The sequence below is a fragment of the Oxyura jamaicensis genome, chromosome 20 (assembly GCF_011077185.1).
Source record: "Oxyura jamaicensis isolate SHBP4307 breed ruddy duck chromosome 20, BPBGC_Ojam_1.0, whole genome shotgun sequence".
Lineage (NCBI taxonomy): Eukaryota > Metazoa > Chordata > Aves > Anseriformes > Anatidae > Oxyura > Oxyura jamaicensis.
This window is the reverse complement of record NC_048912.1, coordinates 14285289-14312732: the sequence shown is the minus strand read 5'-3', so window position 1 is coordinate 14312732 and position 27444 is coordinate 14285289. Positions and strand designations below refer to the sequence as shown.

At 60.6% G+C, this 27444-nt stretch overlaps 1 protein-coding gene across 7 annotated transcripts; it reads right to left on the bottom strand.

Moving 5' to 3' along the window:
- Positions 1-9: 9 nt before the first annotated feature.
- On the bottom strand, positions 10-27424 carry ZNF512B (zinc finger protein 512B). Of its 7 annotated transcripts, none has more exons than XM_035343564.1 (18): positions 27363-27423; positions 27293-27301; positions 22993-23115; positions 19805-19884; positions 18934-19062; positions 18435-18607; positions 18021-18274; positions 17185-17262; positions 15941-16075; positions 14529-14653; positions 11840-11932; positions 10866-10964; positions 9854-10141; positions 9034-9225; positions 4018-4119; positions 2913-2975; positions 955-1053; positions 10-601 (listed from the first exon to the last, which is right to left on the bottom strand). In XM_035343564.1, exons 3-18 carry the CDS (start codon positions 23111-23113, stop codon positions 305-307), a joined length of 2328 nt encoding a protein of 775 aa, XP_035199455.1. In that variant the 5' UTR covers positions 23114-23115; positions 27293-27301; positions 27363-27423; the 3' UTR covers positions 10-304. The 7 variants fall into 7 exon arrangements, with proteins under 7 accessions (XP_035199455.1, XP_035199459.1, XP_035199456.1 ...); XM_035343568.1 differs by having other exon boundaries at positions 9971-10141; XM_035343565.1 differs by having other exon boundaries at positions 17185-17256; positions 27363-27421.
- Positions 27425-27444: the final 20 nt, after the last annotated feature.

Below are 27444 nucleotides of genomic sequence, written 5' to 3'. Positions count from 1 at the left end.
GGGGGCGGGGGGGGGGGCCCCCCCCCCGGGGGGGGGGGGGGGGAGAACGGTCCAGCTTGCTCGGTCCTGTTTGTTTTCCAGTGTGAAACGAGGTCCATGATTTGCTTGAAGTGGTTAATTGGTATTTTCCGTCTTTTTTTTTTTTTCCTTTTTTTTTTTTTTTTTTTTTTTTAAAAATGGGGGTGAGCGGAGGGTGGGGGAGAGGAAGGGAAAGGAGGAGGGGGGACAGAAAACCGGGAGCGCCCCCCCCCCCCCCTGTTACCCTGGGCTGTAAACGAATCCTCGCAGGCGAGTCTCTGAGCTCTCACTTCTCGGGCACCTTGCTGGCTCCCCCCTTGCGGGGGTGGCTGGGGGGCTTGGGGACGCGCTCCTCGCCGGCGGGGCTGCAGCGGGAGCCCTCCCAGTGCTCGGGGCTCTTCTTGTGATTAGTCTTTGCCGCCACGCTCTCTTTGCCTTTGGGGGATATTTCCGGAGGCCTCTCCTTGGGTTTTCTCCCCCTTTTCTTCCCGTTTGTGCTTTTCTTTTTCTCCTCCTTGCTGGAAGAAAGCTGCTCCCTGCTTTTCTTTTTCCGGCTGGCCTCGGCGGCGGTTCGGAACCAGTTCTGCGTCCACGGGGTGACAACGGGGCTGCTTAGGGACCCGCCTCGGCCCGGGCACAGCCCCACGGCTCGCACCAGCCCAGGGCTCTCTTGCCCCCTTTTCCCAAGCCCCAGCTGCCCCACACCCTGCTGGCGCCACCTCCCCAGGACGCGCAGCCTGGAGGTTTTGGGGACCCGCAGGGGAGCGGTGAGCCCCCCCCCCCCCCCCCCCCCCCCCCCCGTCCATGCCTTGCCCGGATGCTGTCCCAGCACTGCTGAGCTGCTGTGCCCTGCTCCCGGCAGATCTGAGTGGCTGGAGAGGGGCAGACCGAGCGCGTGGCAGCAGGGACCCGGAGCAGCCCCAGCCGCTTTCTTACCTCCGAGTGAGCCTTGATGATGTGGTACTTGACCCCGCTCTCGGAGCTGAACTCCTTCTGGCAGAGGAGGCAGCGGTACTTGCCCACCGAGTGGTCCCCCTGCAAGACAGAGCATCCGCGGGCAGCCCCAGGCAGAGCCCAAAGCTCCCCGGGGTCCCCGGAGGGCGGCGAGCGCCGAATTTTGCTGCCTGTGCATCACCCACGTCGGCTGTGACGCTGCGCCGACCCCTTGTGCGTCCAGACGCCCCCGTTCCCTCGCTGTCAGCAGAGCTGTGATCTACGGGGAATGAGCCCTCGTCTAATTTACGTCCGACAGACTCACCTCATTTCCCTTTTACGCTGTCAAAGAGCTGCGGCTACCGCTGGATCCCTGGCATTAGAGCCCTCGTGGGGATGACGGATCGCCCGGCTCTGCCGCAGTTCACGGCACGGGGGGGATAATGGGCTCTCTACTGACGAGGGGGTTATGGATGGGCCCCTCAGGCAATATGTACACAGCTCCGTGGGAACCTCTCCGTGGCTGGCTCTGGGCTGTAAATCTGCCCTAAGACAGGTCTTTGCATTGTGGAGACGGGCAGGATGCGGGCGGGCCTGGCTCTCCGTAAATACCGGTGTAAAAATCAGCTCAGCTCATCGATCCCCACCGAGGACGGGGCACTGCCCCGGAGCCTCTTCCACTCCTGGTAGCGCTCCGTAGGATTTTCCTGGAGGGATCGCCGAGGCCAGCTATGGAAGGACTCCGTGGGTTACTCTGGACTTGGCAGTGCTTGTACCCATTGCAAAACTCCACCAGGGCAGAACTGGTGGTGGCAGCGCACGGGGGACACGCTGCAGCAGAGGCCACCGGCACGGTCTGCGGCTGGGGTGGGCAGACCCAGCGGGGCTGGGACCAGCAGCCCCCCAGAGCCAACCCCCAGCACCTCGCTCCAGCGTGGGCTATGCCAGGCTCGCCTGCAGGCCCTGGCAACCTCCTGTGCACAGGCACCAGAGCAGTGACAGCAGAACCAGGCAGAAAACGTCTGGTTTTCCCTCAGAAACCTAGCAAAGGGACTGCAGGAGCCTCCTGCGTTTGCACTTTTATCCTGTATAAACTCCGCTGCTTCTGCCGGATCTCTGCAGCCCATTTTCTAAATGATCTCATTAGGGGTTGATGTTCCAGCTCGTGTTGGAGGAGCGCGGGAGTTTGTGTTTTTAATAACCGTGGGGTATGCGTTGGAGCTGCCTCCTGGAAGCTGCATTCAATGGAAGCTGCAGCTGGAAACGTTTCAGGGCATAAAGCTTTACGAGCTCGCTCAGTTCCAAGGCGAGGGACCTACGCTGAGCTCCCGATCCCTCCTCCCGCGGAGGCCGCAGGCCACCGGAGCCCCCGGCGCTCGGCAGTGCCGCTGCTCGGCCTGCCCGGAGCCACCCTCGGCTCCCGGCAGTGCTCAGCACCTGGCTGGGAGAGGCGCTGGCCACAGCTGCGACTAAATCAGGGGCTGCAGGAGCTGTGCAGGGGCTGCTGCGGGTTGTCCTTGGGTCAGATGTTCGTACAAGGGCTCTCCTCCAAGAGATAAAAGCTCTCCACGACGTCTGCTGGGCTGCAGCCTCACCACCGTCGGCTGCCCGGGGCTGGGGGTTTGATCCTGCCCAGGAGGAGGGTGCTGAGGGCGAGAGGCTGGACCAGAGCAAGGGGCTGAGTGGTGACAGCTCGATGGCAGTGGTACGGCTCGGCCAGCCCTCGCAGCAGGCCTCCTCCTGTCCTGCCTCCAGCCGGGGTGCTGAGGCCGCTGCGCCCTGCGGGCAGGATCCGGGGAGCGGCCGCAGCATCTTCCACCTCCCCTCGGCACTGGCTGGCAGCCGTAGGAACGCGGTCACGGTCCTTTAACCCCCGTCCTTTTGTCCCTTGGCCTGCTTCTTCCAAAAGGACACAAGCCCAAGCCCACCTCCAAGCCGAAGGCGCAATAGGCGGGACCTACCTTGGTGCAGTTGGCCAGGTGAGCTTTCAACCCCGAGACGCTGGAGTAAATGGCTTCGCAGCACTGCGGAAAGAAACGCAGGAAGGTTGGCCACCATTCCCCCTCGTCTCCAGGCCTTCCTCCACCCCGTGGCCAGGAGCCTGCTGCGCCAGCGAGGCCACGGGTCCAGGCTGAGCAGCAGGAGGTTAATGCTGTGCGAGGTGCCGAGGGCTCTGGTCACACGTTTCCTATTAGCGCTAACGGCAGTCATGTGGCCACAGCCCCCTGAGAAACGTCTCCCCTAAACGTCTCCGTGGAAAACGTACATTTGCGAGCAGTCAGGAGGCCCTGCTGGGCTACGGGAGTTCTTGGAGCCACAGCAGACGCTTAACGGAGAAGAGAAATCACCAGGGCAGCAGCATGACCAGTTTCTGAGCAACGTCTTTTCAAAGTGCCTGTGTATGACATTAATTAGGCAGTGCGTCTCCCCCGGCCTTGTGGTAAGAGCCCCGCTCCAAATTCCCATTGCTACGGCTTTGTTTCACGTTATAAATCAACGGCCCAGCGCGAGGGTGGAGCTCACCTCCCTGCGAGCTCAGGCCAAGGCTGCGTTTTACAGCGAGATGAAGCACACGCACCATGTCCCGGAGGCCTTTGCCTATCCCAGCGCTTAAAAAACAACAAAAATGCACCCAAAAAAAAAAAAAAAAAAAAAAAAAAAAAGACTTAAAACCAGCCCCAGCTTTACCCTGGGAAAGGCAGGTTCTGGGCATAAAAGGGCTCCTAGGCACAGAGCACGCAGCCTTCGCCCTGCGCTGGGGCTGGAGCTCCCCAAAAGCAGCCCCAGAGCCCGCCGCAGGCGCTGCGAGCTCACCTGCCTCCCCCCAGCACCCAGGACCGGGGGGGGCGATGCCCGAGCCCCCCGCGTGCTGGAGAGCACTGACAGGGGACGCGCTTCCAGCCCGCGCTGCGTGGGGAGAGCAGCCGGAACCTGGGGCTGAGCAGCAACAAAACTGCCGCGGCCTCGGCGCCGGAAAGAGCCGGGGGTTTCTGCCCCCAAAATTCCCCCCCCCTGCCTCCTGAGGGGTGAAAGCAGCCCGGCGCGGGGAGGAGAAGCGGTCCTTACGTTGTTGGGGCAGTTGATGTGGCCCTTCTCCTTCACTTCGTTCTTCCAGTTTTCCAGCAGCCTCGGGTTGAGCTTTGGAAGTCCCGGCCGGGTGTAATTGAGCTGCAAAACAACGGGAAGCTGTTAGCAGAGCGGCGCGCACACAGGTCCTGGGGGGGGGCCCTGCTCTCCAAACGGGTTTTGACTCCCCCCCATTCCCCCTGGAGGAGCGAACTGGGGCCGAAAATGGGTTGGGAAGCTTCTACCAGGGATGCCCCCCCCCTTAGGGCACTGTGCAGCACAGGGGTGGCTCTCCTGCCACCAGCCAGGGGACAGTGGGAATGGGGGGCGGTGGGGATGGCAGAGCAGGGCAGGAACCGTGGCCACCTCCAGGCAGTGACACGAGGGAAGGCTCCAGCTCCTGGGGCACGCTCCCCACGGCTGCTCGGGGCCAGGCCTCGTGTCGGAGCAGCCCCTCGACCGCGTTTCGTAACCCCACACGCTGGGCAGAGGGGACAGAGCCAAGCTCGAAGAGCCCCCGCGGCCGCCTTCCACCGGTTAACGGGTACGGCCCGGCGAACAATGAGAGGCTCTCGAGTCTCTGCCTCTCCTCCTGGCAGCGCTGCGCCTTCCAAGTGCTTTTAATTACTGCTTTATTAGCGACTTGGAGGGTTAGCCTAGCGGGCTGGGCCCTTCCAGCTCCGTTTCTGCGTGTTCGGCCCACGCAAAGCGCGTCCGCGGGCACCTCCTGCCCGGCGCCGGGGCGCGTGGCCCTACCTGCAGCTGCTCCTCCTTCAGCTGGAGCCGCCCTTGGCCGAACGAGCAGAAGCTTGGCAAGGACCAGGGGATGCTGCTCGTGTCCTCAAGACCTTGCTCAGCTCACTCGGTGGCAGAGCACGGCTGGGTGAGCCTGCCCGGCGCGGTGCCCGTGCAGCTTTTGGGACGGGGCTCCTCCGGCTCGTCGATGTAACCCTGAGCAAGGATGCTCAAACCACACTTGCGAGGAGGTGCAAAGCCAGGCTGCTCCTTCAAGACGTGCCCCCAGGGCTCAGCGCTCGCCCTTCGGACGCCGCGGGGAGGCAGCTGGCCGAATTTTCTTTCCCAGCTGTGGTTTTTCTCCGGCCCGCAGCCGGAGAAGGGAGGAGAGGGGCTCCACACAAAGGGCAGGGGCAAAGGGACTTGCAAAACGGACGTTGGTGAGGACGGACGTGGAAAAATCCCCCGAGCCCCGGCGTGCTGCTGTTCTGCCATGCCTTGTGGCCGCCGAGATGCCAGCAGAGCCCTTTGAAGCGCTGGGACAGGGCATCCACCGACTGCCCCCCACCCCCCGCCCGGGGAAGGCGATGCCACCTCCAGGGGAGAACGCAGGAGGCTCATTTTGTCGTTGATACTGAGAGCCGGGACGCCGAGCGGCCTCCTTAATTAAAAGCCAATCAATCCCATGAATGAGCAAACATTAACGGTAACCGCACGCAGCCCCGGCAACAACCTCTCCCCCTGCGTGTCCCCGGGGAGGAGGCAGGGGGGGATGATCAGAGGTGGGGATTCTGCTGCTCCGGCTTCCCACTCCGGAGAAAAAAAATCCCTCCCTGCTCTGCTCCAACAGGCACCGCACAATGACATGCAAATCCCATGTCTTCCTGGGGCGCTGCGGTTCTGGGAATGTCAAAGCCATCTTTATGTCTCTATTAAGAAGGAGCCCCAGGCATGGAATATTTTATTTTCTTCCATTTATTTTCCTCAAACAGCCTGTAAGTGAAAATCTTCGGGGCCAAATCATTAAACAGCTACAACTGGTTTTGGCCGCGGCCCATCTCCTCGGAACAGTCGAAGGATGCCGGGGTGGGAAGGCTTCTTTTCTGCGACTGGCAGTTTGATTTCGTTAACTTGCAGATTTCAACCCTCTCCGCTGTCCCTGGACGGCTCTCCCCTTCCCCAAAATACATCGCAGCAAACGAGAAGCACGCAGGCCCCGTCCGAGCCGACCCGCTGCAGCACGGGGCACGGCGCTCCGATCCCTCCGTGGTCCTGCCCCGTGCAAACCGCAGCTAATTGCATCTGGGAGGCAAACCAGAGCACGGCCGGGAGGGTGTGCAGGGAAGGAGGAACGGTCCCGGGGGGGTCCTCACCTGAGCCCCCCTGCTAGGAGCCAGCTCGGCCACCGCTGAGCCGAGTCCTCGGGGCTCAGCCTGGCTCCGGGACTTGCCGGCTTCTGCCCGGATCGCAGGGCCATTGTGTTGGGGGACAGACCCGAGCCAGATTTTTCTGGTCGAGGAATGCGTTCCGCTTCCAACGTGGGGGTTTTCTTAAAAAACTCGAGCCCGCGGATGACTTCTGCCCTCGAGCTTGCTGACTGGCCCGCGCCAGCGCTTTGCTGCGAGCTCCCCTTCCGTCCGGCCCCGATCCTGCTGGGCTCAGCACCTCTGGAGCTGGGCTCGTGGCAGCGCGAGACATCCCTCCCTAAAACCTCCGGGAGCACGAGCTGCTCCACGGGGGAGCCGCGAAGGCACCAGCCCATCCACCAGCCGGATTTCCAGGGTGTTTTTTTCCCTGCTCACCTCTTCCCTCCGCTCTAGGAGGCTGTTTCTCCCACGCCGGCCTCCAAATTGGGTCGGGGCACCCCCGTGCAGAGCCGGGAGCCCGCCGCCACCTCCACCACGGGGTCCCCCAGCCTCTCACCCCCCTGCCCAAAGCCTGAAGGCACTGAGGCCGAGCTGGGCCTTGCTGCAGGTAGGGGATGGCTCCGAAGGCCGGAGGAGGGTCGGAGGATTGGCACCATCTTCGCGGGGCTTCTGGAAAGGAGATTTTTTTCCCAGAAAAGCAGCAGGGGTGTGCCCTTCCCCAGCCGACATCCTCAGCAAGCGGCCGTTGTGAAATAGCTCATCTGGTTCAGCTTATCCAGAGGCAAATAAAGATCGGAGCGAGAAAATAAGACTCCAGTGTATATTTAGAAGTGCTGGATTTGGTTAGCGCAGAATGAAGGCATTGCGAGGCCTGGGATCCGAGCAGCAATCGTTTATTCTGATGCCATGGCTTTGGTGAGAAGGAATCCATCCTCCCGGGGAAAGGCGAAGGCGTCCCACCACGGGCCACCAACGGGATCCTGAGCCAGCATCCCAGCCCGGCCAGGGCCGGCTGCGGCACGGCCACGGCGGGCAGAATGTGGCGGGGGGGCTGCAGGGGGGCTGCGCCTGCCGGGGGGCACCCAGAGGAGATGGGGGAGAGGCAGGATGCTGGCAAACCCCGAGTCCCACCGGCTGCTGAGGAGCTGCACGCCCTCCCCCGAGGAAGAGCTTCGCTGCTTGGGGAAGGACGGAGCAGGGGGTGGCTTTCTTCCTCGCCCCCCTCGATGTCCCCACTGGCTGCTAGGACCGTGGCGTGGCACGGGAGAGCTCGGGGACAGAGCAGGTCCTGCTCCAAAGCAAACGGTGAGCAGCGTGCGTGCTCCCAGGAAGGTGCTGGCTGGAGCTGGAAGCATCGGTACCTTCCAGGGCCCTGCACACCCCCAGGTGTTGCTGCGAGGTGCGGCTGCCGTCTGCCACCGACCCCCGACATCCCACCTCTCCCGAGGTCCGAGGGGTCTGCAGGCCTGGCAGCACGCTCCAAAGGGCTGGAAACGTCTTCTTCATGGGAAGAAAAGGTGCTGGGGGGGGGGCAGCTTTCCCGGGAACCATCCTGCCCTGGTCATGGTTAAGCAGGATTTGTCTTTTTGCAGCCCCAGCGTCCGTGGGTTGCCAGCAAGGCTGAAGCCGACGCGGAGGAACGGGCCGCTTCGGGGCTGTTTTTGTAGCTGGGTGTTTGCCAGCGTGTTTGAGTCCCTCAGTACCCCGCAGTCCTGTATCCTCAGCCGAAGCAGCTCCTGAACGAGGACCAGTCCCGAGCGGTGCAGACGTGACCCTGCAGGGCAGCGTGGGGCCCAGCAGGGCATGCTGAAGGCAGTGTGCTCCCCCTGCCTCCCCGGGCAGAACCTGCCTCCCACCAGCACCGCGCCTCGAGAGAAAATGTCACAGACTGAGCAGATGAGATTTCAGAGTGTTGTCAAGGGAACGTGACAGCCGCTGCAAGACGCGCCCACGGATCAACGCTCGCAGCTCCGCACGCGTTCGCTCGCCGCGCTCTGACCTCCTCTGAATTCATCTGGGGGCAGCTGGGGCCAGCACAGGGCTTGAGGTCCCCATCCTCCAGCCCCAAAGCCTCATCTGCCACCCGGGACCTGGGCTAACTCTCCCCTTCTCATCTTCAACGCCCATCAGCTTCCACCAACCTCACAGCAGTTCTGTTTTCTTAGCGCTGGGACGGCGCTCACGCGTTAAGCGTAAACAATTAGACCATGAACACAAGAAACGTCTCATAAAAAAACACAAAGAGAAGTTCACGGAGCTGTTGTGCCAGGGGCTGAAACCTTTACGAGGTCTTTGTGTGCTGGCGTCCACGTGGACCTGCTGTCCGGGCTCCTCCCTCAGCTCAGACACAAAATACCCAAAGTCGAGAGCAAGGAGGAAAAGAGGACTGCAAATACCGAGGGGGAGAAGAGAGCACACCACCTCTCCTCCTGGGAAGAGTCTCCCAGAAATTAAGCAGGAGAGATGGAAGTGCCGAAATTCTGCCTGGGGAGCCCTTGCTCTCTGACAAGGTGATTGTTGTAGACCTGACCTGCTCTCTCTTCGTGTGCTCCTCGCTCGTCACCCTGCACATTGCCAGACCACGACCTTCCTCCGTGACATCCTCGGGGCCAGACCCCGACCTCACCACTGCCCACACAGCACCGGCTCTCGTTCTGTTTCGATCTGGGTGCTGGCAATGGAACAGGCAAAGCTGCCTCCTGGCAGGCTCATGCGGAGCCTCCAGCTCACAGAGGCAGCTCCGGGGCTCAGCCTGTGCTGGGCGGGCTGCTGAGCAAGAAATGTGCCCTCGCTGCTAATTCATTGCCCGCACAGAACACGAGAACGTGAGGCCTCGGCCACCTGAGGCCTCGCTGCCGTGCCAGGATGCTTGCGCACAGCTAGCTCAAAGCGAGGAGGAATCAAAGCCTCTTACCCGCTTCGTTTCAGGTACCAGGTCGTCCTTCATCCTCCGCTTGGTCCAGTCCCTGGCGAGCTCATCCTCGGCTATCTCCTGCAGGTGGAAGACGGCCACCTGGGCCGACGTGCGACGGATGCGGCCGCTTGGGGTCCTTTCAAAATCTTCCACGGGGCTGGGCTCTGGCTTCACCTCTGGCTCCTCTGGCGGCTGCAAAAGAGACAAGATTTGTGACTAGGGGAGAAGGGGAGAGCTCTCCAGCCCTGGGATGGGGACCCGTGGGTTTGGGCTGTTTGCAGACCTGCTGCGTGCAGGTGTGGGGCCGCAGGGACACCAGCACGGGGACCACAGGCGCACGTCCACCTCCCCCCACAAGCACACGGCCCAAGCGTTGGGCTGATCGCGTCCTTTCGTGCTCCCGGACTTCCCACGCGTATAAACGTCTCCGTTTATTAGGGTTACGGGGTTATTAGAGTCAGGTGCGCTGTCAGGAGGGATCATCAGCACAGAGCAGGATGCTCCCCAGGGATGCATCCTGCCACCGCAGCAGTGGCAAGCAGCCGGCGCTTGCTGGCTGCCGAGGGAGTGATCAGATCTCTTTTTTTTTTTTTTTTTGGCAGATCACAGATGCAGAGCTGGCTGGAGCACAGCCCTGCAGCCCCCGTGGCTGCTGGGGAACAACACCGCCTGCCACTCCCCTCGTTTAAATCCACGCTCCCTGCTTTTTGGGATGGGCAGAGGGGGCTGTCGCCCGTTCCCCACCTACACCGCCAGGTACAACGCGCGCGTGCGGTGACGAGAAGGGAGAAAACAACATCAGTCCGACGTCTGCACCTGCCTTGCCCGGCCCGGCCCTGCCCGGCTCGGTCCTGCCCACAGGCTCTGCGGCTCTGCAGTCCCCCACAGGGAGGGATGGCCCCGCTCCTCGGGCTGCGGAGGTGTCCGGGGGGCTCACCGAGGCCGGGTGTTCTGACCGCACATGGTAATCGTGGCCAGCCTTGGATTTGTACTTCTTCCCGCAGTGTGGACAGCTGAAGACGGGCTTGTCGGCCTCGGCGAGCTGCTTGCCGCAGCGCTTCTGGTGGTACTGGTAGCCCATCAAGCTGGAGAAGTTGGCCGCGCAGCCCTGGGGAGAAAAGGGGGGAAGAGAGAGGTGAGGGAGGGCTGTGGTTTCGGGCGCCCGTGCTGAAATGGTCCCGGTGCCGTTGCTCCGGGCACGGCAGGAACACGTCCTGCTCCGCAAACCCCTCCGACACACCGGGGACCGCCAGGCAGCCGGCCAGCCCCTCTCCCCCTGGCTGCCAGGTGCCCACGGCGGTGACACGGAGAGGCAGAGGGAGCAGCCCCGGTCCCCCTGAGCTACCTGCCCTGCTCTGACACACGGCCAGGGCTCCCCGGCCACACAGACGGCGGGCAGGGAGCGGCGAGCGTGGCGGGCACGCGCTGCCGCGCGCGCTACGCGGCGAGCAAACCACCTGCAGAGACAAACCTCAGCCACACGCCCCCGTTACCTGTTCGTGACTTGTCTGCAACCGGCTGGGCACCGTTTCGGTGCGGTTCGGTTTAGTTTACGCTGTGCCTGGGGGCCCACAGCAGCGCCGTGCCCCTTTTTGGGTTCGAGAGGCAGAGCTCGGCCTTCGGCCCTCCTCACCCTGCCCTGCTGCCACCCTGCTGCTAGGACGGCGCCTGGAGCTAGCGGGACGGGGACGGGGACACGGAGTGCTGAGCTACGGCGGAGCGGTGTGAGAAGTCGAGAGCGCGCCGAGGGGAGCCCGGAGAGCATCCCCTCTGCCTCAGGGCTCACTCCTTCCGCCTTTTCACAGAACAAGAAACAGGAATCGTTCTTGTACCTCATTGGGGCATTTCAGTTTTCCCATCTGCTTTAGCACTTTCCTCAGCCTTTCCCGCTCTTCCTGTTCACCAAGTCCAGCGGTTTCCACAGGAACAGGCTGGAAACAAGGAAGTAACAGAAGCGACAGAGTCAACCATTTACTCATGTCCTCTGTGCCAGGAGTGGGTGGCAAAGCCCTGCCTCGCAGCAGCTGCCCCGGGCGGGCGGCAAACCTCGCGTTATTCAAGCTGGGTCTCCCGCTGCTTCGCGGCTTCGCTGCTAAGTGCCAGCTTTGCTCACGCATTTCCCGTGTCTGCACTCAAAGGGCTAACTGAGAAATCCATGAGCAGTTCCTGCACAGAGAATTCGCCAGCCAGGCTAAAGAGCGGGAGGTCAATGCACAGGTAAAAGACAAGTCACAACTGGTAAACACGGGACATGTAGAGATCGGGTTATGCCTTGCCCTGCTATCTCAGAGGCGTACCCAACCGGCCTTTTTAAGAGCAGCACCTAAATTGCTGCCTGCCAGATTTTGTTCGTGGCAAATTTTGCGGCTACTTCTCACGTGGACGGTGGAGAGCAACACGTTGGGATTTGGGGATCTGCGCGAAGCAGCACCCATCCGTCCCGGATTTGAGGGCACGGGTTTGGAAACAGAGCTTTGCCCCGCAAAAGCCGCCTCACCGCACTCACGGAACCTTCCCCCATTCTGGGATTTGAAATCCTGTTTCGTTTTTGCAGTTCTCTGCTCTGCGCCCAGGGATGAACACAAAGCTAACTAGCTGCCTGGGGACGAACGGCTTTGCTCGGCAAGGAAGGGGGAAGGCTCCCGCCCGCGCTCAGCAGTATGCGAGACGCTGCAAAGACGGCCTTGGGAACCCCTCCTTTGAAAAGACAAAGGAAAGCGAACTGGCGACTGCTTCGTCCTCTGCATCTGCAGCTTCGGGGAGAGGAGAAACAAGGTGTGAGATGAGAGCTTCGCGGCTCTCTTACCTTGCTGACGTGTTCAGCCATGGTGTGGTAATTCAGCCCAGCTTTGGACTTGAACTGCTTTTTGCAGTGTTGACACTTCAGGGCATCCTGCAGCTGGAGGAATCAGAAGCAAGTCATCACGGAGGCTGCTACACCTTCAGGTTTCCGAGGGCTGCTCGTCACCGAGCCCCAGGGGCAGCCGCTGCTGCAGCTGTACCCATGGGGGACTCAGTGGGCAACTCAGCACCCGTCCCCCCGACCCCATCTGAGCCGGCCGCTCGGTTTTCCCTGCGCTGGCCTGGATACTGTTATCAAACCCACATGCCCCAGTTTTTGGAAAACATTCCACTTTGGATGTAGATTTAAAGCCCCGCTGGCTGGAAACATCTGGAGCTGGTGTCTCAGCCTTCCTGTGAGAGGGTTAGGACAGAGAGGCAGCTTTGATCTACCGGCCTGTCAGCGGACTGCGCTCTGTGCCCTGTTAACCAGGACAGATGCTGGAATAAGATGTGCTTTATGGGCATCTGGACCGCTTGGCATCGCGATGCTGCTGGACACGATCATGCAGAACACTTCCCGCCTCATTCTGCTCTGTCTGAGCCAGCTCCAGCTCGGCCTCTTGCACGACTGCAGAGATGCACACACTGATGCACCAGGGGAACGTGCAAAGTGAGCAAGCAGATGATGGCTTTTGCTGGGGCCGGTACAAGAATTTATTGACTCAGGAGGTGAATGCCCCGAGCACCAGGAGACAGGATGTCTCGATAGAAAGACAGTGCCGGGATGCCCATGGCTGTTCCTGCTCTTCCTGCCCTGGCGATGCTCCACTTTCACCACTGCCCATCCCCTCAAGTCTGGCCTAGAAGCTGGAGAGGGGATGAAGATGGAGCTGTGAATCCCTCCTCATCCTGGAGCTCTTGGAAAATGAAGAATAAACTCCCAGCAGCTAATTGGGAACGACCACTTGTACCTGTGCTCTGATGGACTCATCTCATTCCAGACCCCAGCACCAGTCCTAATAAGGTGGGTGCTGAAAGCTCCTGGACTCACCAGATGCCAGTGCCAGCCAACGTGGGGTTTATACTACTCTGGTTAACGCTGAAGAACACCAAACGTTCATATCCTGACAAGCTCTTCCAGCTGGGATGCTGGGAGGATACACCTGCCCTCATCTCCTTTGGGCTCAAGGATGCTGCAACCGTCCCTACCCCTTATTTCCTTTCTGCAACCTACGGGATCAGGGCAGGCTGCTCAGTGACAACAGGCGTGAGCAAGGAAAGCAGGAACCCATTTCAATTGTTTTACAAGAGTTTCTGGAGTCTGCGCATCCTTTTCCCATTGTCCAGCTAAGAAATAATTCAATCATTAAAACAGAGGGCAAGTTGGGAGGGTGCCTGCGCTGCAGGGTCACTTCTGATGGGAGTATCCTGAGGGTAAGACCTGCCGCAGGCTCCCTGCAGAGATGCTGCTGAGAGGGGGACCTGCAGCCACACACCCAGAGTCTGAGGACTGTCCTTGCAAGGCCACAGGCTGCTCTGTGAAGCACTTTAGCTCCCGAAGTGGCACGGCCACCCGGGAGGGACTGTGCCTCGTGGGAAAGGGAAGAACACACCTGCTCCTACAGCTGGAGCCTGCGTGCCCACTGGGACCCGCGATTCTGCTGCTGCAGACGGAGAGGCAGGCATGTCCTCTTGGGCAGGCGTGACTCGAGGCCGTGGTAACTGCGCTTTGTCGTGAGCTTGGCAGGCTGTGCAAGCCCCGATTGCTTGGCTGAACACCCACAGGCCTATTTATAGAGGGGAAGACAGGCCTGACGGCTCTCACACATTTGCACTCGGGGGGCTGGCTGGCCTCGCAGCCCACGCGGAGCCTGCCTGGCTAGGGAGCCCTTCGGAAAGCACGGGAGATGAGGGAGATGATGGCCAAGATCCCCACTCCACTGAAGCCAGGATGCTAGTGGAGGCAGGATTCTGCCCGGCATCGATGTAATAGAGGGTTTGGAAGGGATAAATAGCCTCTCACTGCTGTATAAATAGTGAGGCAAAGGCTGAGGAGGCATTTACAGAAAATGAATGTGGAATCAAAGCTGAGCCATGTATTTTCAAAGTGGGAGGCATTGATCCCACGTTGGCGTTTTGTGGCAATGGCTCTGCACCACGCCAGGTGACAGATGAAGATGTAATCCTTTGCTCTGATGGATGGCGGTGTGGCAGAGGGACAATTTTTCACTGTGCCATTACTGAACTCCTGCATCGCGACAGTCTGCCGGAGCACGTCCAAGCTTGGTGTCTCTCTGAGACGTGCTCTCATTCAACCACAATTTATCTGGCCTGATGCAAGGCATGGCAGGCAGCGAAACCCCACAGCCAGGTCTCCGGAGGAGGCCAGATTAGAGACAACCCCAGCAATCTCTCCAGCCTTAAAACTATTCATTTAGCTACTAGAAATAACTGACTCTGCTGGATATACGGGGACAAAGGGCCCAGACCACAAAGGGATTCAGAATTGGTGAGAATTAGGTGTCCGAATTCCTCTCCGCATTTGAAACAAAGTGAGGCAGCAGCTCTCTGAAGATGACTAGCAAGTGCTCTATCAGCCACAGCCCGGAACTGCTTTTAGGAGAACCAATAAGCATTTATGAGCAGCGCATGCACGTGGCCATCGCCTTCCGAGATCCGAAGGTGTGTCACTGAACACGGCAAGCCCTTACTTTCTGGCAGACGTCCATGTGCTTTTTGAGCCCAACGACAGTTTTCCTGGTTATCACGCTGCAGGTTGGACAGGCAACTTCTCCCTTCTCGCTGATCTCCCGCTGCCACTGGTCCTCAGGATTTGCTGGGGAGAGGAGAGGAGAGGGGAGGAATGACACCCAGTCAGAGACAAGCACCAGCCTGGACTGGTCAGCAGAGAACAGCCCCTTGTAATGCTGAAAGTCCTTTAAGCGGGGAAGTTCCCGATGTTATAAAATAGAGCTAAACTCACAGGCATGTGCCAAGCCAAAACTGCACACAAGCCATGGTACAAACCATGCCTGCCCCACGGTTCCTGCAGCAGCCTGAGCAGATGGTCACTGGGCCGTTTACGTGGGGTTACCAGGCCTGCTGGTACTTCGTGGTGTTTCACCTTCCCAACCCCTGCTGGTATCCTGCATCGTTAAAATATTACCATGTCCCTGGCTACCTGAACTTGCCCTGTTTGGAATAACGCCCCCCCCCCCCCCCCCCCAAACAAAACAGTTAGTGGGAAAGAAACAAAGGTGAGTGTCCCGGCTCCGTCCGGACGCGTGCCTGGAAAGCTTCCTTGGCATTCCTCTTCCCCGCAGACCCACAGTCAGCTAGGGGAGCGTTGGCTTCCAGGCATGTGTTTGTTTGAATGGCTGTGACCAGCTTAAAAAACACCCAAAATAAAAAGATGCACGTGACCAAAACGTGTTCCCAGGTCCAGAGTTCATGCCGCGTTCTCAGCAGAACAACGCTAGGTTTCCAGCAAGGGAAGCCCGGTCTGAACGAAATCCGCCAAGTCTGTTTATTTGGAAGCGTTTGCATGGCTGGGAGATCAGAGAGTCATTTATTTGAATTTGAAACCAGCGCAAGGCATTGCAGCTGTGTTTATCTTGTACATCCTGCGCTCCTCCTGCTGTCAGAACTCCCAGGGAAAGTCAGCAACCTGTGCTAGGATGTAGGCTGCGCCCCTGAGGCTCCGCGAAGAGACAGTCGCAGTTCGAGTTACACGCGAGTGTCATTTGTGGAGATGACATTAGGAAAATGCCATCATCCCAGAGGCTGGCCCAAACCGTGGTCACACCGAAGCCAGGTGGAACCAGGACTTGGCTGCCAGCTCCCAGCACTCGCAGTAAGCTGCTCTCTCCTCATGGTGAAACAGAGCTGGGATCCCCCTTTCAGCATGTCGGTGGTGACTGCAGCAATGTTTTACGGTCAGCAAGCTGCACCTCAAAAGGGAAGGAGCTGCTTGCATCTATTTCTTGTGCTGTTTTCAGCTCCTGCTTCCATGAGCTGTGGAAGTGGGGCTCGTGCAGGCCCAGCACAGAGAACAGGACCGAGGCAGCAAGCAGCCAGGCTGCACGCAGAGCTGCTGCCCGTGATCTGCTTCCACCAGCCCTACCTGCTGGTAGATGCGCAGCCGTTTCCTTCTTCACACCAGCTCCTGGAGTTTTCTTTTTCAGCTCCTCCACGTTGGTGCTCCCCTCCAGCTTCTTGGCTCGGTGGGCTTTTGCCTTGTCCTCAGCCTTGACAAGACCTGCAGAGGGAAGGGACGCTTATTTAGCATCTGATTTAATACCATCAGACCAATCTGCATTGAGCAGGGATCCCTCTTAGAAAACTGGGCAAACTGGGATCCCAGACACTAGGGATCCCACAGGGTCTCATCCCGGGCTCTGTACACATCGCACGTTGAACCAGGGGGTGCAGGCAGACGCCAGCTCTGTCTCCCTCTGTTCGAGGCAGCAGGTCGTGGGGGGACCAGCTTATTCACGAGGAACCCCCAGCAGACATTTCAGTCCGTAGCGGTGCCTCTGTGTTGAAGTTAAGGGAAACGACCCCAGACTTCCCAGGAGCCAGAGGACAGGAAATCGCAGCGCCCACATCCTGTCTGCTCTTTGGTGAGCTCGTTTAATTCCTTCAAAGCCATTAGTGCCTCTCCCCCAGGACTTGTACTGGAAGGTGCTGCCTCCTCCAGTGCCTGCAAGCCCACGTTTAATTTCCCCAGGTGAACAAATTTCAGGGGCAGAACAAATCCAGTTGCTCTCATGCTAGGGGTGCTGCAGGTTTCCTCCCTCCACACCCCGCTGGGTGTACTGACGGAGCACGACCCCGTCCCACACAGCTCTGTCAGGCTGAAGCAGCCAGCTCCCGCGTCTCCTCTCAGCAAACATCCCGGGAACACGTCTCTTCCCCCTTCAATTCATTTTCTGTCATGTGGGCGACCAGCACTGAGGCAGTCCGAGGGACGGATGCGTCACCCAGCCTCCCTCAGCAGCAGAAACCCTTCTCAGCTCCACGGGAAATACCGTGACATCCCAGGCCAGCGTTTGCCTGTCTCATGGCTCACTTGTGTCAGCAGCTCGTTATTTTTGTGTTATGGCCTTAACCGGGTCCTTCCCTCTCCTCCCTCATTCTCCAGGACTGGGCTCCTGAGCACAGCAGGCGGGGTTGTGACCAGTGCCAGCAGTGCTACTGCCCTGCAGTTCCTTTCTGACACCTTTACGGTCAAAGGCACCTCCAGAGAGAGGTTCCCGTGGCCCAGGTGGCTCCCACGTTATCTCCACCACTTGGGGAAGGGCCTTGCCTGAAGTGTGGCAGGGAGAAGTTACAACCCCACAGCTGACCGTGGCCATCCCGCGTTACCTTTCAGTCCAAACGTCCCCGAGATGGACGGCTGCTCCCCCGTAAACTTCTTAGGAGTTTTCTGTTTCCTTCCTGACTCAAAAGAGAGAAACAGAGAGAGAGATTTGGTTAAATACCCATACTGCCGGGTGCATTTCAGCAGCCCCGGGGCCAGGGGTGCGCACACTCCGTGCCAGGAACGGGCAGAGGGCCTGCCCCGAGGTGGCCTTCACCACGATGAAATAAAGGGGGTGCTGAACGAAACAGGCCGCCCAGCAGCCCCTAACAGGGTGCTGCTTCCCACACCACAAAACTAGAAGAAATAACGGTATCCACGGCCGATTCAGTGACTCATCATGGCTCCAGTGCCAAAAGCCTTGTGGTTTCCCCAGCCTCACGAGCTAAAGGTATTTGTTGCTGGTTCACTTCGGAGCTGCAAGCAGTGTAAACCCATGCTATGACGGGGATGACCAGGGCCCAGGCAGTGCTAACGGAGACTCCTTACTCCCCATAGGCAATGAAAATGTGTTTGCCAATCAGCCTGGCTTAAACTGCCGCGCTCAGGATGGACGAGCTGACAAAGCAGCTTGCTGTGCTGCAGGTAATTCAATCCATTTCCAGCTGAGGGGTCCTACAGGAATACCTCTGCCACAGCTGCAAGCCTTTTTTTAACTCCCAGTGGAACTCACTGCTGCAAGAACCCGTGGGGGCAAATTCTCAGGATGTGGAAAAAAGGCTCAGGTACTTCCTGAGAGAAGGGTTCAGCAGCGGTCACTGGAGCAGAGCCCCAACCCTTCCCGGGGGGCCCCCCACTCCCCGGGCTCCTGACCCAGCACAGCCCCGGGCTCTAATCTTACTGTGCTTCATCCTCTCGGGGTCTTCCTCCTGCAGCGAGGCCTGGCTGCCCCCCTGCTGCCCGGCGTCCTTGCCGCTCGAGGACTTGGCCGTGGGGGTCGCAGCCGCGATGGCCTCAGCCGCCGCGATCTGAAACTCCTTGCTCTCGCGGCTCTCCGCCAGGCACTCGCCGTTCTCGGCATGGTCCTGGGCCACGGCTTTTTCCGTCTTTGCCTGTTTGGGATGGATGGTGGGGCAAGCTGAACTCTCAGCAGCTCTAGGGCAAAGCACAGAGGGCTTGTTTAAAGAGGGGTTGAAAGACAAGATGTCCTGACACCTCTCCCCACTCCCTGGCCCAGATCGTGGGGACGCTGCCCTCCTCCCGGCTCCCAGCCGGCCGTGTGCCACCGCCACGCAGCCCGGCCGCAGCCTGGTACCTTTTCTTGCCGCTGCTCTTCCCAATGGCCTTCTGCACTTTGTTTTCTGCTTTGCTGGTTGGCACCGGCCGGTCCAGGTGGTTCCAGAGACGATGCTTTTCTAGCTGGGTTTTGGAGGTGAAGGCAGCTTCGCAGTACGAGCACGAGTACGTCAGCTTCTCCGAGATCGCACCCTGGGCAGGGCAAGGAGAGACAGGCAGGCAGAGGTGTTAGGGCCACAAAAGGGCCAGGCTTTTCTGACACAGGCAGTTTGCAACACCCTGCTCCTCCCAGCTCTTCCCAGTGGTCCACACTCCCTCCAGGCTACAGGTCACGCTGTGCTGAAGGGACCTTGGTCCCCCCCCTGTATGCACCTCACGCTGTCCCTGACTCATCCGTGCCCTCCCCATCTTCATCTCAGGTTTCTCCTGGGGTTTGCAGCCCGAGAGGAGCTTTACCTGCAGGCAGTAATGTGAAAGCTGCCTGCCGGGAGGGACACGCAGCCCTCAGGTCTCCTTACCCCTTGGCAGCGCTGATAGTGGTACTTCAAGCCATAAATGCTGGGGAACTCCAGCCAGCAGCCGGAGTTGGGGCATTTCACCCTGGAGTGGGCTTTGAATTCGTCCTTCCACTGGTTCATCAGGGGGAGCTGGGAAGGAGAGACGAGAGATGTAGCTGACTGAGAAGCGTCGCGTTCCCTGGGTGTGCACTGGTGTGTCCTGAGGGCTGGGGTCATGCGCGGGACCTCCGGCCACCCCTGCCCACCCGCAGCCCCCTCCCCGCCACCCAGGCTGGTGACAGGACCTGGGACGGAGCCGTGCTGTGCAGGCTCTTGGTTCCTCCTGAGAATTTACCTTGCTGTGCCTCCCGAGGCGTACAGCCTGCTCCCAGCCAGGCTGGGGAATAAATCAGGCCAGAAGCCGCCCAGGTGATTTAACCACCCCACATTTCATCCGCTCGGTAAATCACCCCCCCCATGCCCACACTCTCATGACAAACTGCTCTGCTCGTTGTCCACGCTGGAATTAAACTGCACAATTCTAGGGGGAATAAATCAGCCAGCCCCTTGTGCTCTCTCATCGTCAGCCAAACCTGACGCGGCTGCAAGAGAATTGAGCTTATCTGGGAACAACACGGGGAAGGGGAGGTTTGTGGAGGGTCCTGATCCCCACCAGGGTTTTGTAGGGTGCTTAGCGATGCTGAGCACCCACACGGAGGGGATGCAGGGGCCAAGATCTTGCTGAGCTGAGGAAAATACTGCTCTGAAGACTAATCCACCTGAAGGGCAGGTTTAACACAGCGGGGCTGGCTGGAGCGAGCGGTGCAGCAAGCTGCGGGGAGCAGGGCAGGGGCAGGGGCCGCATCCGGAGTCGGGGAGCGCGAGGTCTTACCGGGATGTCCTTCAGCGCCTGGTTCTCCGCCTTGGGTCGTCCTTTCTTCTTGCCCTCGGCTTTGTCACTGGTCGCATTCCCTGCAAAGAGACGCAGCGCACGTCACCCGCTGCCCCAGCTCCACGCCGCCCTGCCAGGGATGGAGATTCCCCTCGGGAAGGGGACTGCAGCTTCTCACAGCTCGGCGCACAGCCCGGGTACCTGCAGACGGCTGCGCCCCGCCCAGCTTCTCCTCTGGTTGGTATTTTTTTTTGACCCCTCTCCTTTCATTCGCAGAAGCAAAGCAGAGCAGTTTCAGCACGGCTGGGGCTTGCTTTGGAAAACCACACTTCCACTCGGGTGGGAAGAAATCCTTCCACAACTACGCTGCTTAGCAAAAGAACTCCGTGCGGGGCAGGCGCGCCGGGGCAGCTGCTGAGCACGGAAATCCCCCGGCCCCTTTGCCCGTCTGGAGACCTCAGTGAGACCCCGTTCCCTTCGCCCAGCACCATCTGCCCCAGCAAAGGGCAGGAGCATCCTACAGATGGAAACGTGGCCCCACAAAACGCGGCACAGCCCGCTCGGAGCCAGCAGCTGGGCCTTTTTGCTGCGTTCACTCACGCTGCTTTTGCACAAAAGCGCTTTCGGGCACGGGATCTGTTTGCTGGGACGATTTCCAGGCACAGCAGAGACGTGCTCGGGTTCACCTCCGTCACCAGAGACCTGGCAGCCCGCTCACAGCCCCACCAGGTTTGCTGCCCTTGGGACCTGGCGCCGCTCGGTCCCTCTGTCGCGCTCTGGTTTCCGAGTCTAATTGCTAGGAGAAACATTCCAAATCAGGGCAATTTCTGAAAATACAGGCCAGGCAGCAGAGCGCCTTGGTTCTGCCATAGGTTTTGGCTCGGTTCGTGGCTTGGCTGCAGCCGTGCCAAAGCCACCACCCTGGCCAAGGGAAAGGCACAGGTTCCTGGGCCACGCTGCACAAATCCGCCTGCACAGGCACTCGTTGGCACAGCTCGAAAAGGGGAAGCAAAAGCAACAACTGAGAGGAATGAAAATTGCCCGGTCGAAAGCAAAGTGATCAAAGAGCAGCGAACTCCTCCTCTGGGTGCAAGCAGCGAGCGCACACAGCAGCGGCGTGGCTGTAGGAGAGGGCAGCCTGCAGCGGAGGAGTTGCTCCGTAAACGGTGTGCGGGGGCTAACCCAGAACTTCGAGCGATGCAGGGAGTGGTAGAGAATATTCAGACTGAGATCCGGGAGGGTTTTCCTGGAGAGAATCAGGTAAAAAGGGCTGGAAGCTGAGCCGGCAATCCCCCCAGCTCCCGAGAAACCGCAGCTCGGCTCCAAGCCTGTCGCTGGCTGCGCTCAGAAGCCAACCCAGGATTGCTGAACAAGTGAGAGAGATCAAACACAAAGCCATCCAGTCACCTAAAGAAGCACTGCCAAAAACATACGCTCTCTCCTTTTTCACGCCTCCTGCCCCAGCAGCCAGGGGTAAAATAGCAAAGCAAGACAACTTCCTCCTTTACTCCCAGCCCTGTGAAGCCGGGCCAGCTGGTTCGCCTCACTTCGATAGCCATGAAGGCGTCACTGGGAGACCCTGCACCCCCTGGGAACTCCGCAAGAGGTGGCTCACAACACTGCTCCTATCGGCTGTTCCTCCCCTTTTTTTTTCCTGCTTTCTCTCTTAAATGCTTCGAACTATGCCGAATCTGAAAGATCCCAGAGCAGCAGGAAGAGCACATCCCCATCCAGGGGCTCGGCACGCCTGGGGCCACAGCTCGCTCAGGCTCCCCGCTCCTTCTGACAGCTCCCACGAGTCTCAAAACTTTTGGGGATGCTTCAAGTCAGACAAGTGCAGGAGAGCTTCCAGCCTAGATACCTCCCAATGCCCTCAGCGGTCAGCTGCTGGCTGGGTTCAGCGAGGACAGGCACGGGGAGCAAGCAGGAGGAACAGAAAACGCTTCTCCTCTCGCAGCACGATGCCTGCGGTCGGTGTGGTGAGCCGTGGTGTGGCACGCTGCGCCACGCTGCCATGCAGCAGGCACCACAGCACGCTCGCTGCTGAACCCCAGCCTTTACAGGGCCTTGGAGGAGGCACAAACCTGCCCTCGGGTATTTTCAGGGCTGGCACCGTGGCTGCGTTCCCCTGCAGCGCGTTGCGCCGAGTCAGCAAGGTGGGAAGGGAGCGTTCGTTAAAAACGGGGACTGGGGACGGCTCGCCAAGAGATTTAGGGCTTCTTTGGACCGAGACCGAAAGCACAGCACGGGAAGTGCACTCCCTGCCCTGCCCCGGCCATGCTGCACCCATGGGGTCAGCAAAGCAACTGCAGGAGAGGCTCCTTTCACCCCTCTGAGCCAAATTCACCCTGGCACAGGGACCCGTGAACATGCTCCAACCCCCGGCACTTTCCCAGGCAGAGCAAAGTACCTTCACCACGGGGAGCCCTTCGCCCCACTGCATGGCTTTCAGCCCACGTAAACGAGAGGGAAGGGCTGAAACAAGGGCTGCCCTGCTTTGTAAAGTGTCGGTAAGGTGTGGTGCAGGCGAAAACCCTGCCCCAAACACAGGTATGCTCGTAACACGGACCGCTGCAGCTCACTCCCCTTAGCAATAAGTTGTGCTCCTCTGCTGGCGATCTCCAAGCAGCACAAAGAGCGAGCATTTGGGAAACGTTTCGGGTGCACATTGAGTCTGGGTGCCTGGTCTGGGACACCGCTGAGCTCTGGCAATGCCCCGACTCCTGTCCCGGCTGCCTGGACCCACGGGTGCAGGCACCCCGCGACGTTCGGGAGCTCCGGCAGAGGCACCGAGAGCCTCTCCGCATCGCGGAGCGGATTTACCCAGCAGAAACAGACAGGAGAAAAATCTCCCCGGGCTCGGAGATTCCTGGATAGAGAATTCAGCCATCCGTCAACGCGACAGCCCTCGGCACGCGGGTCCCCCAGGGCTCGTGCGCCGGCGAGCTCCACCCTGGGGGGCCGCGACACGGGAGGCAGCAGATGGTCTGCGCTCGTTTAAAGCCTTTCCAGCCTTTCATGTAACACTTAGCTAGCGACGTGACAGATAGACGGCGAGACACCCGGCTCGTTAGACAGACACACGCTCCTCTAAAGGGAGCGACCTCTAAAAGAGAGAGACCTCTAAAGGGAGAGCCCGTCCGCTCCGCCCCGACCGCCTCCGTGGGAAAGAAAGGCCGGTTCCTTACCGAGCTTGGGGAGCTCTGCCGGGGGGTTTATCCTGGCGTCCGTCCGGCTTTCTTTGCTGGCAGCGGGTCTGGTGGAGCCCGCAGTTTTCCTTCCACCTTTGCAGGCATAGGAATCCGCCATCTCTGCAACGAGCAGGGGATGCGTTAGAATTCACGCGCGGCACCGCGGAACGACACGTGCTGCAAGCGAGGAGAGCCGCTGGGAGGGAGGGAGGGAAATCAGGAAAGCGGCCGACAGCCGAAGCGTTCCCACAGAGGGGAGGAGCGGGGCAGGTTCCTGAGTACTTGTTCCGCGGCTGAGCAACGCCGCAGACGTGGCTGGAAACCTGCTTTCGTTATCGGCTGCTTTCCTCCCCGCGTGCAACAGCAAAGACTTTATTAAAAATTACGGGCTGGCTCCGTCCAGAGAAGTAACGAGGAAATGGCTTTTCCTCCTCGTTTATTTCTACGCTTTCATTTAAGACACCAAAAGGAAAAAAGAAAAAAAAAAAAAGGGAGTTTTAATGAGCAGATGTAGTGATAAATTTCCAATTTTCCTTATTAATGGGAAACTGTTATAAACCCAGAATTGTTAACGTTATCTAAATTTTCCGTATTAATAATTCAATTTGGCTGCTCTATAAATAATGAACATCAGAAATCATCGCAGAGGGCCCGATCTTGCTCCCAACGGCAGCAGACGGCAGGACACCCCTCGACTCCAGCCGGGCCAGGAGGAAGGCCGTGGAGCGGCCGCTTCTCGCCCGAGCTCATCTCGAGTACCCCCAGGCGCCGAGCCCAAGCCCTGCCTCGCTCCAGACGATCGGGACACGCCACGATCCTTGCCGCTGAAGAGCAGGACTGCTCCGGGGGGCCGTGCCCTGGGCCACGGGGGACAGAAGGGCCCCAGACCTCTGCAACGAGGGCATGAGGCCCTGGGGAGCGAGCCCTGCTGCCCGCTGAGGCTGCGTCCATCCCTGAGACCGGGGAACCGACGCCGGCGCTCAGCCAGACGCCGGCAGCGTGACTGAGGGAAGCGCCAGCTGCTGCCTTCTTCACCTTCCCTTACCGCTTCTCTCCCACACGCACAGGTTTTTTAACACACACAGATTGGACTCGTCACCCCCAGTCCCTCCCACAAAGCCCCGCTCGCATCATTTAACTCAGCCGGAGCCGGAGAGGCCGCTCCGAGCATCCCACCTCCTGCTGCCCCCGAGGCGCCCGGCGCACCCAGCGGGACCGCGGCACCCCGCGGAAAGGGCACGGGACGGCAGGACTTCGCAGACCCCAAGCCCCCACCTGCCCTGCCACCAGGTGTGGGACACGAGGACGTCCTTCGGAGGTCCCGCCGCCCGTTCAGAGGCCGCCCTGGGGACTTGGTGTGCTGGAAAGGGGAACTGCGCGTCGCGTGCGGACCAGATGCTCCGAGACGAGCTGCCAAACCCTCCCGGCACGCGTGCAGCTGGCGACAAATATTTGGTTGTTTGCACGGACGCAAAGGTTCAGCAGATCAAATGAGAGATCCCAGCCTTGGCAACAGGTCCTCTGGCACTTGGTGCTGAACACAGGGATCGTTTATTCAGCTCGTTTGGACCCGGCGGGAGGAGGGCTGGGTAGGAGCTGCGGCTCCCTCCCCAAAACGGCTCCTCCACGTGTGCACCGCCGCTGTGCCCGCTCCCCGGGGACAAAGGTGCCAGTCCCCGTCCTTCCCTGCCACCTTCTAACACCTCTCACAGCTGATCGATCCTTCTGTCCCCTCAAAGAGGTCCTTTCTGGCCAGCTTCGGGGCCAGAAAACCCTTTTTGTTTTCCACACCAAACACTACTTTGATATTTTTTCCCTCCCTCTTATTTTCGACTACACGAAAAAATAAAAGCAAATAAACCACGCGGCGAGAGCCAAACTCCACGCCCTGGCCACCGACACAACCCCAGGGGTCCCAGAGGAATTGCCCCAGAGCCGGAGAGCAGAAATGAGCCCATTGTTTCCCACCACGTCCAAACTTCTCACTCGGTTTTGAGTAACACACGCTGAAACCAGGCAACAGCCCGCGCCGTGCCGTGCTTCCGTTGGGTTTCGGTGAAAACCCTTCTGCAGCTGGTGACGGGAGAAGAGATCCCGGCAGGTCTGACTGCGAGGGCGCACGGGGAAGGCTGGGGCCGGCCCCACGGCAGCCGAGGACACCCTGGCCACCGACCCGGCCGCTGCGGCACCTCCCCAGATCGAGCTCCCAGCTCTGCTTTAGGCACCGGGCGCAGAAGTTAGCGGCGGCGTTTTTCAAGCATCCCACCCCAGCTCCGGGACAAAGCCAGCGCCAACACGAGAGCCAGCACGAGATGAGCGGGGAGCAAAGCTGCAGAGTCACATGAGCTAACGGGGAGGAAGCACACGGCTGTGGAGGGTGAGGAGGGAAGTTTGGGAACCCATCCCCTGCGCCACGAGCAGCCCGCCACACGCTCCTCTGCTGGGCTTCGGCAGGGACAGCAGCGTCACCGCCACTCGCCGCCCTGGCAGGCTGCTTGCCCGCGGTAAGGCTCCTCCTGCAGAGGTGTTGGGCTTTGCGGGCTGAGCACAGCCCAGCCGCCGGGAAACCTGGCAGAAACTGGGGAAGAGGAAGTAACCGCACACAAAAATACCTGCCTGGCACCTGGGGCCAGGTCGGCGGGGCAGGCACGCAGTGAGGAACGCTGCGTTGCCCCCGGCCCCGGCGCATCCGCACCCCTACGAGGGGGAGAAGTCACCAGTCGATACGCTCCACTTATCGTGAATAATTTATCCACGGCTTCGGATGGCCCGGCGTGATGGAGGTAGTGCCAAAAAAGCAAGAGCACTGCCCGCAGTGCCCCGCTGCGAGAGGTGCGCCCGGGCAGGCAGCGAGGCCACCGCAGGTGACGGTCACCAAAGGGAGCTCGCTGACCTCAGGCTGCACCTTGAGCCGCAGCTGAAGAAACTTTCTGGGGGGGGGAAAGACGAGGAAGCGCTGGGAGAGACTTCCTTGGAAGGGAGGGGAATCGCCACCACGGGAGGTTTTCTGAGAAGGAGGCACCCGGTGGGTGACAAAACCCCCGCGGGGCAGGACAGCCGCCCAGCGCCCGGCTCCTTGCGGGGCCAACAGCGCTCCCGGGACAGGGCCACACACGTCCCTGTCTCCCCGACACCTCCACAGACCTCCAGCCCCAGCTGGGGACCCAGGGGACGTCCCTCTCGAGGTCCTTCAGCCCCGGCTGCTGCCGGCACCCACAGCGAGCGGCACCCAAGGGCTGGTGGTTCCCCCACGAACACCCCCAGCAGGGCCCTTCTCCAGGAAATCGCTCCCATCAAGGAAAAACCAGCAGAAAGCCGCCGCATTTCAGCCGAGTGACTATTCCTGGGCGTGGGTGAAGCTTTTTGATGGTTTAAAGTTTCTGTTTGAAACACATTAGCAAGTCCCTCCCCCCCCACCCCCCCTCGCCCATCCTCAGGCACAAAAGCAAATGGGGAAAGCGCGCACACAGGCGCACGACAACAACAACAAAAAAAAAACAGCAGACAATGAGCAGCAGCGGCCCCGTCCCCAACCCTGCTTGGCCTCGGAGCCTGGACAGCCCGCACAGAGCCGCCACCCTGCCCCGGTGCGGCCACCGGTGGTGACAAGCGGGGACGTGGGGACACGGTGACCGAGTGGCGGCGGGTGGCTGCTGGAGTGACCAGGACGTCCTCACGCACCGGGCATCCTCAGAGTGAGAGGACACAGGCGCTGTCACCTCGCCGGGCTGCCCCGTCTCCTGTCACCTCGCTGGGCTGTCCTGTCGCCTGTCACCTCGCCGGGTCGCTGTCTGTCACCTCCACGGCCTGTGCCATCATCCCCTAGCCGGCCCATGTCCCTCACCCTGCTGCCACCTGGCCACCCCCGCCGCCCTGTCACCTCCGTGCCCGTCACCCCTCGGTGGCCGTGCCACCCCCGTCCCCTTCCCATCACGGCCACCAACCCGTGTCCCCACCACATCCCCGCACCCTGCCGCCTCCCCGTCACCCCCCCCCCCGGCCCCCTCCCCCCCCCCCCCCTCCCCCCTTAACCCCCGTCCCTCCCGGGGCCGCTGCCACCCGCGGGGGCCACGCGCGGGGACCCCGGCGAGGCCTCGGAGCCGCGGGGGACCCCCCACGCCGGCCGCTCCCGGGGCCCGTCCCGCCGCCGGGCCGCGCTCCCCGGGAGGGGAAGCGAGAGGCAAAATGGCGACGCGGGCTGCGGCGGGAGGAGCGGGAGGAGCGGGGGTCCCCGCGCCGGGGCTGGGCTGGGCTGAGCCGGGGAACCGGGCCGGGCCGTACCGAACCCGGTGCTTACCTCGGCGGCTCGCCGCTCTGCGGGGCGCTAGGGCCGGCTGGCCGCCGAGCGGCGAGGCGCTGCCTCCCGCCGCCCCCTCGGCTGCGGGCCGCCGTGCGGGGCTCCCCGGCGAGCCGCCACCCGCGGCGCCGAGCTCCGCTGCCGAGCTCCCC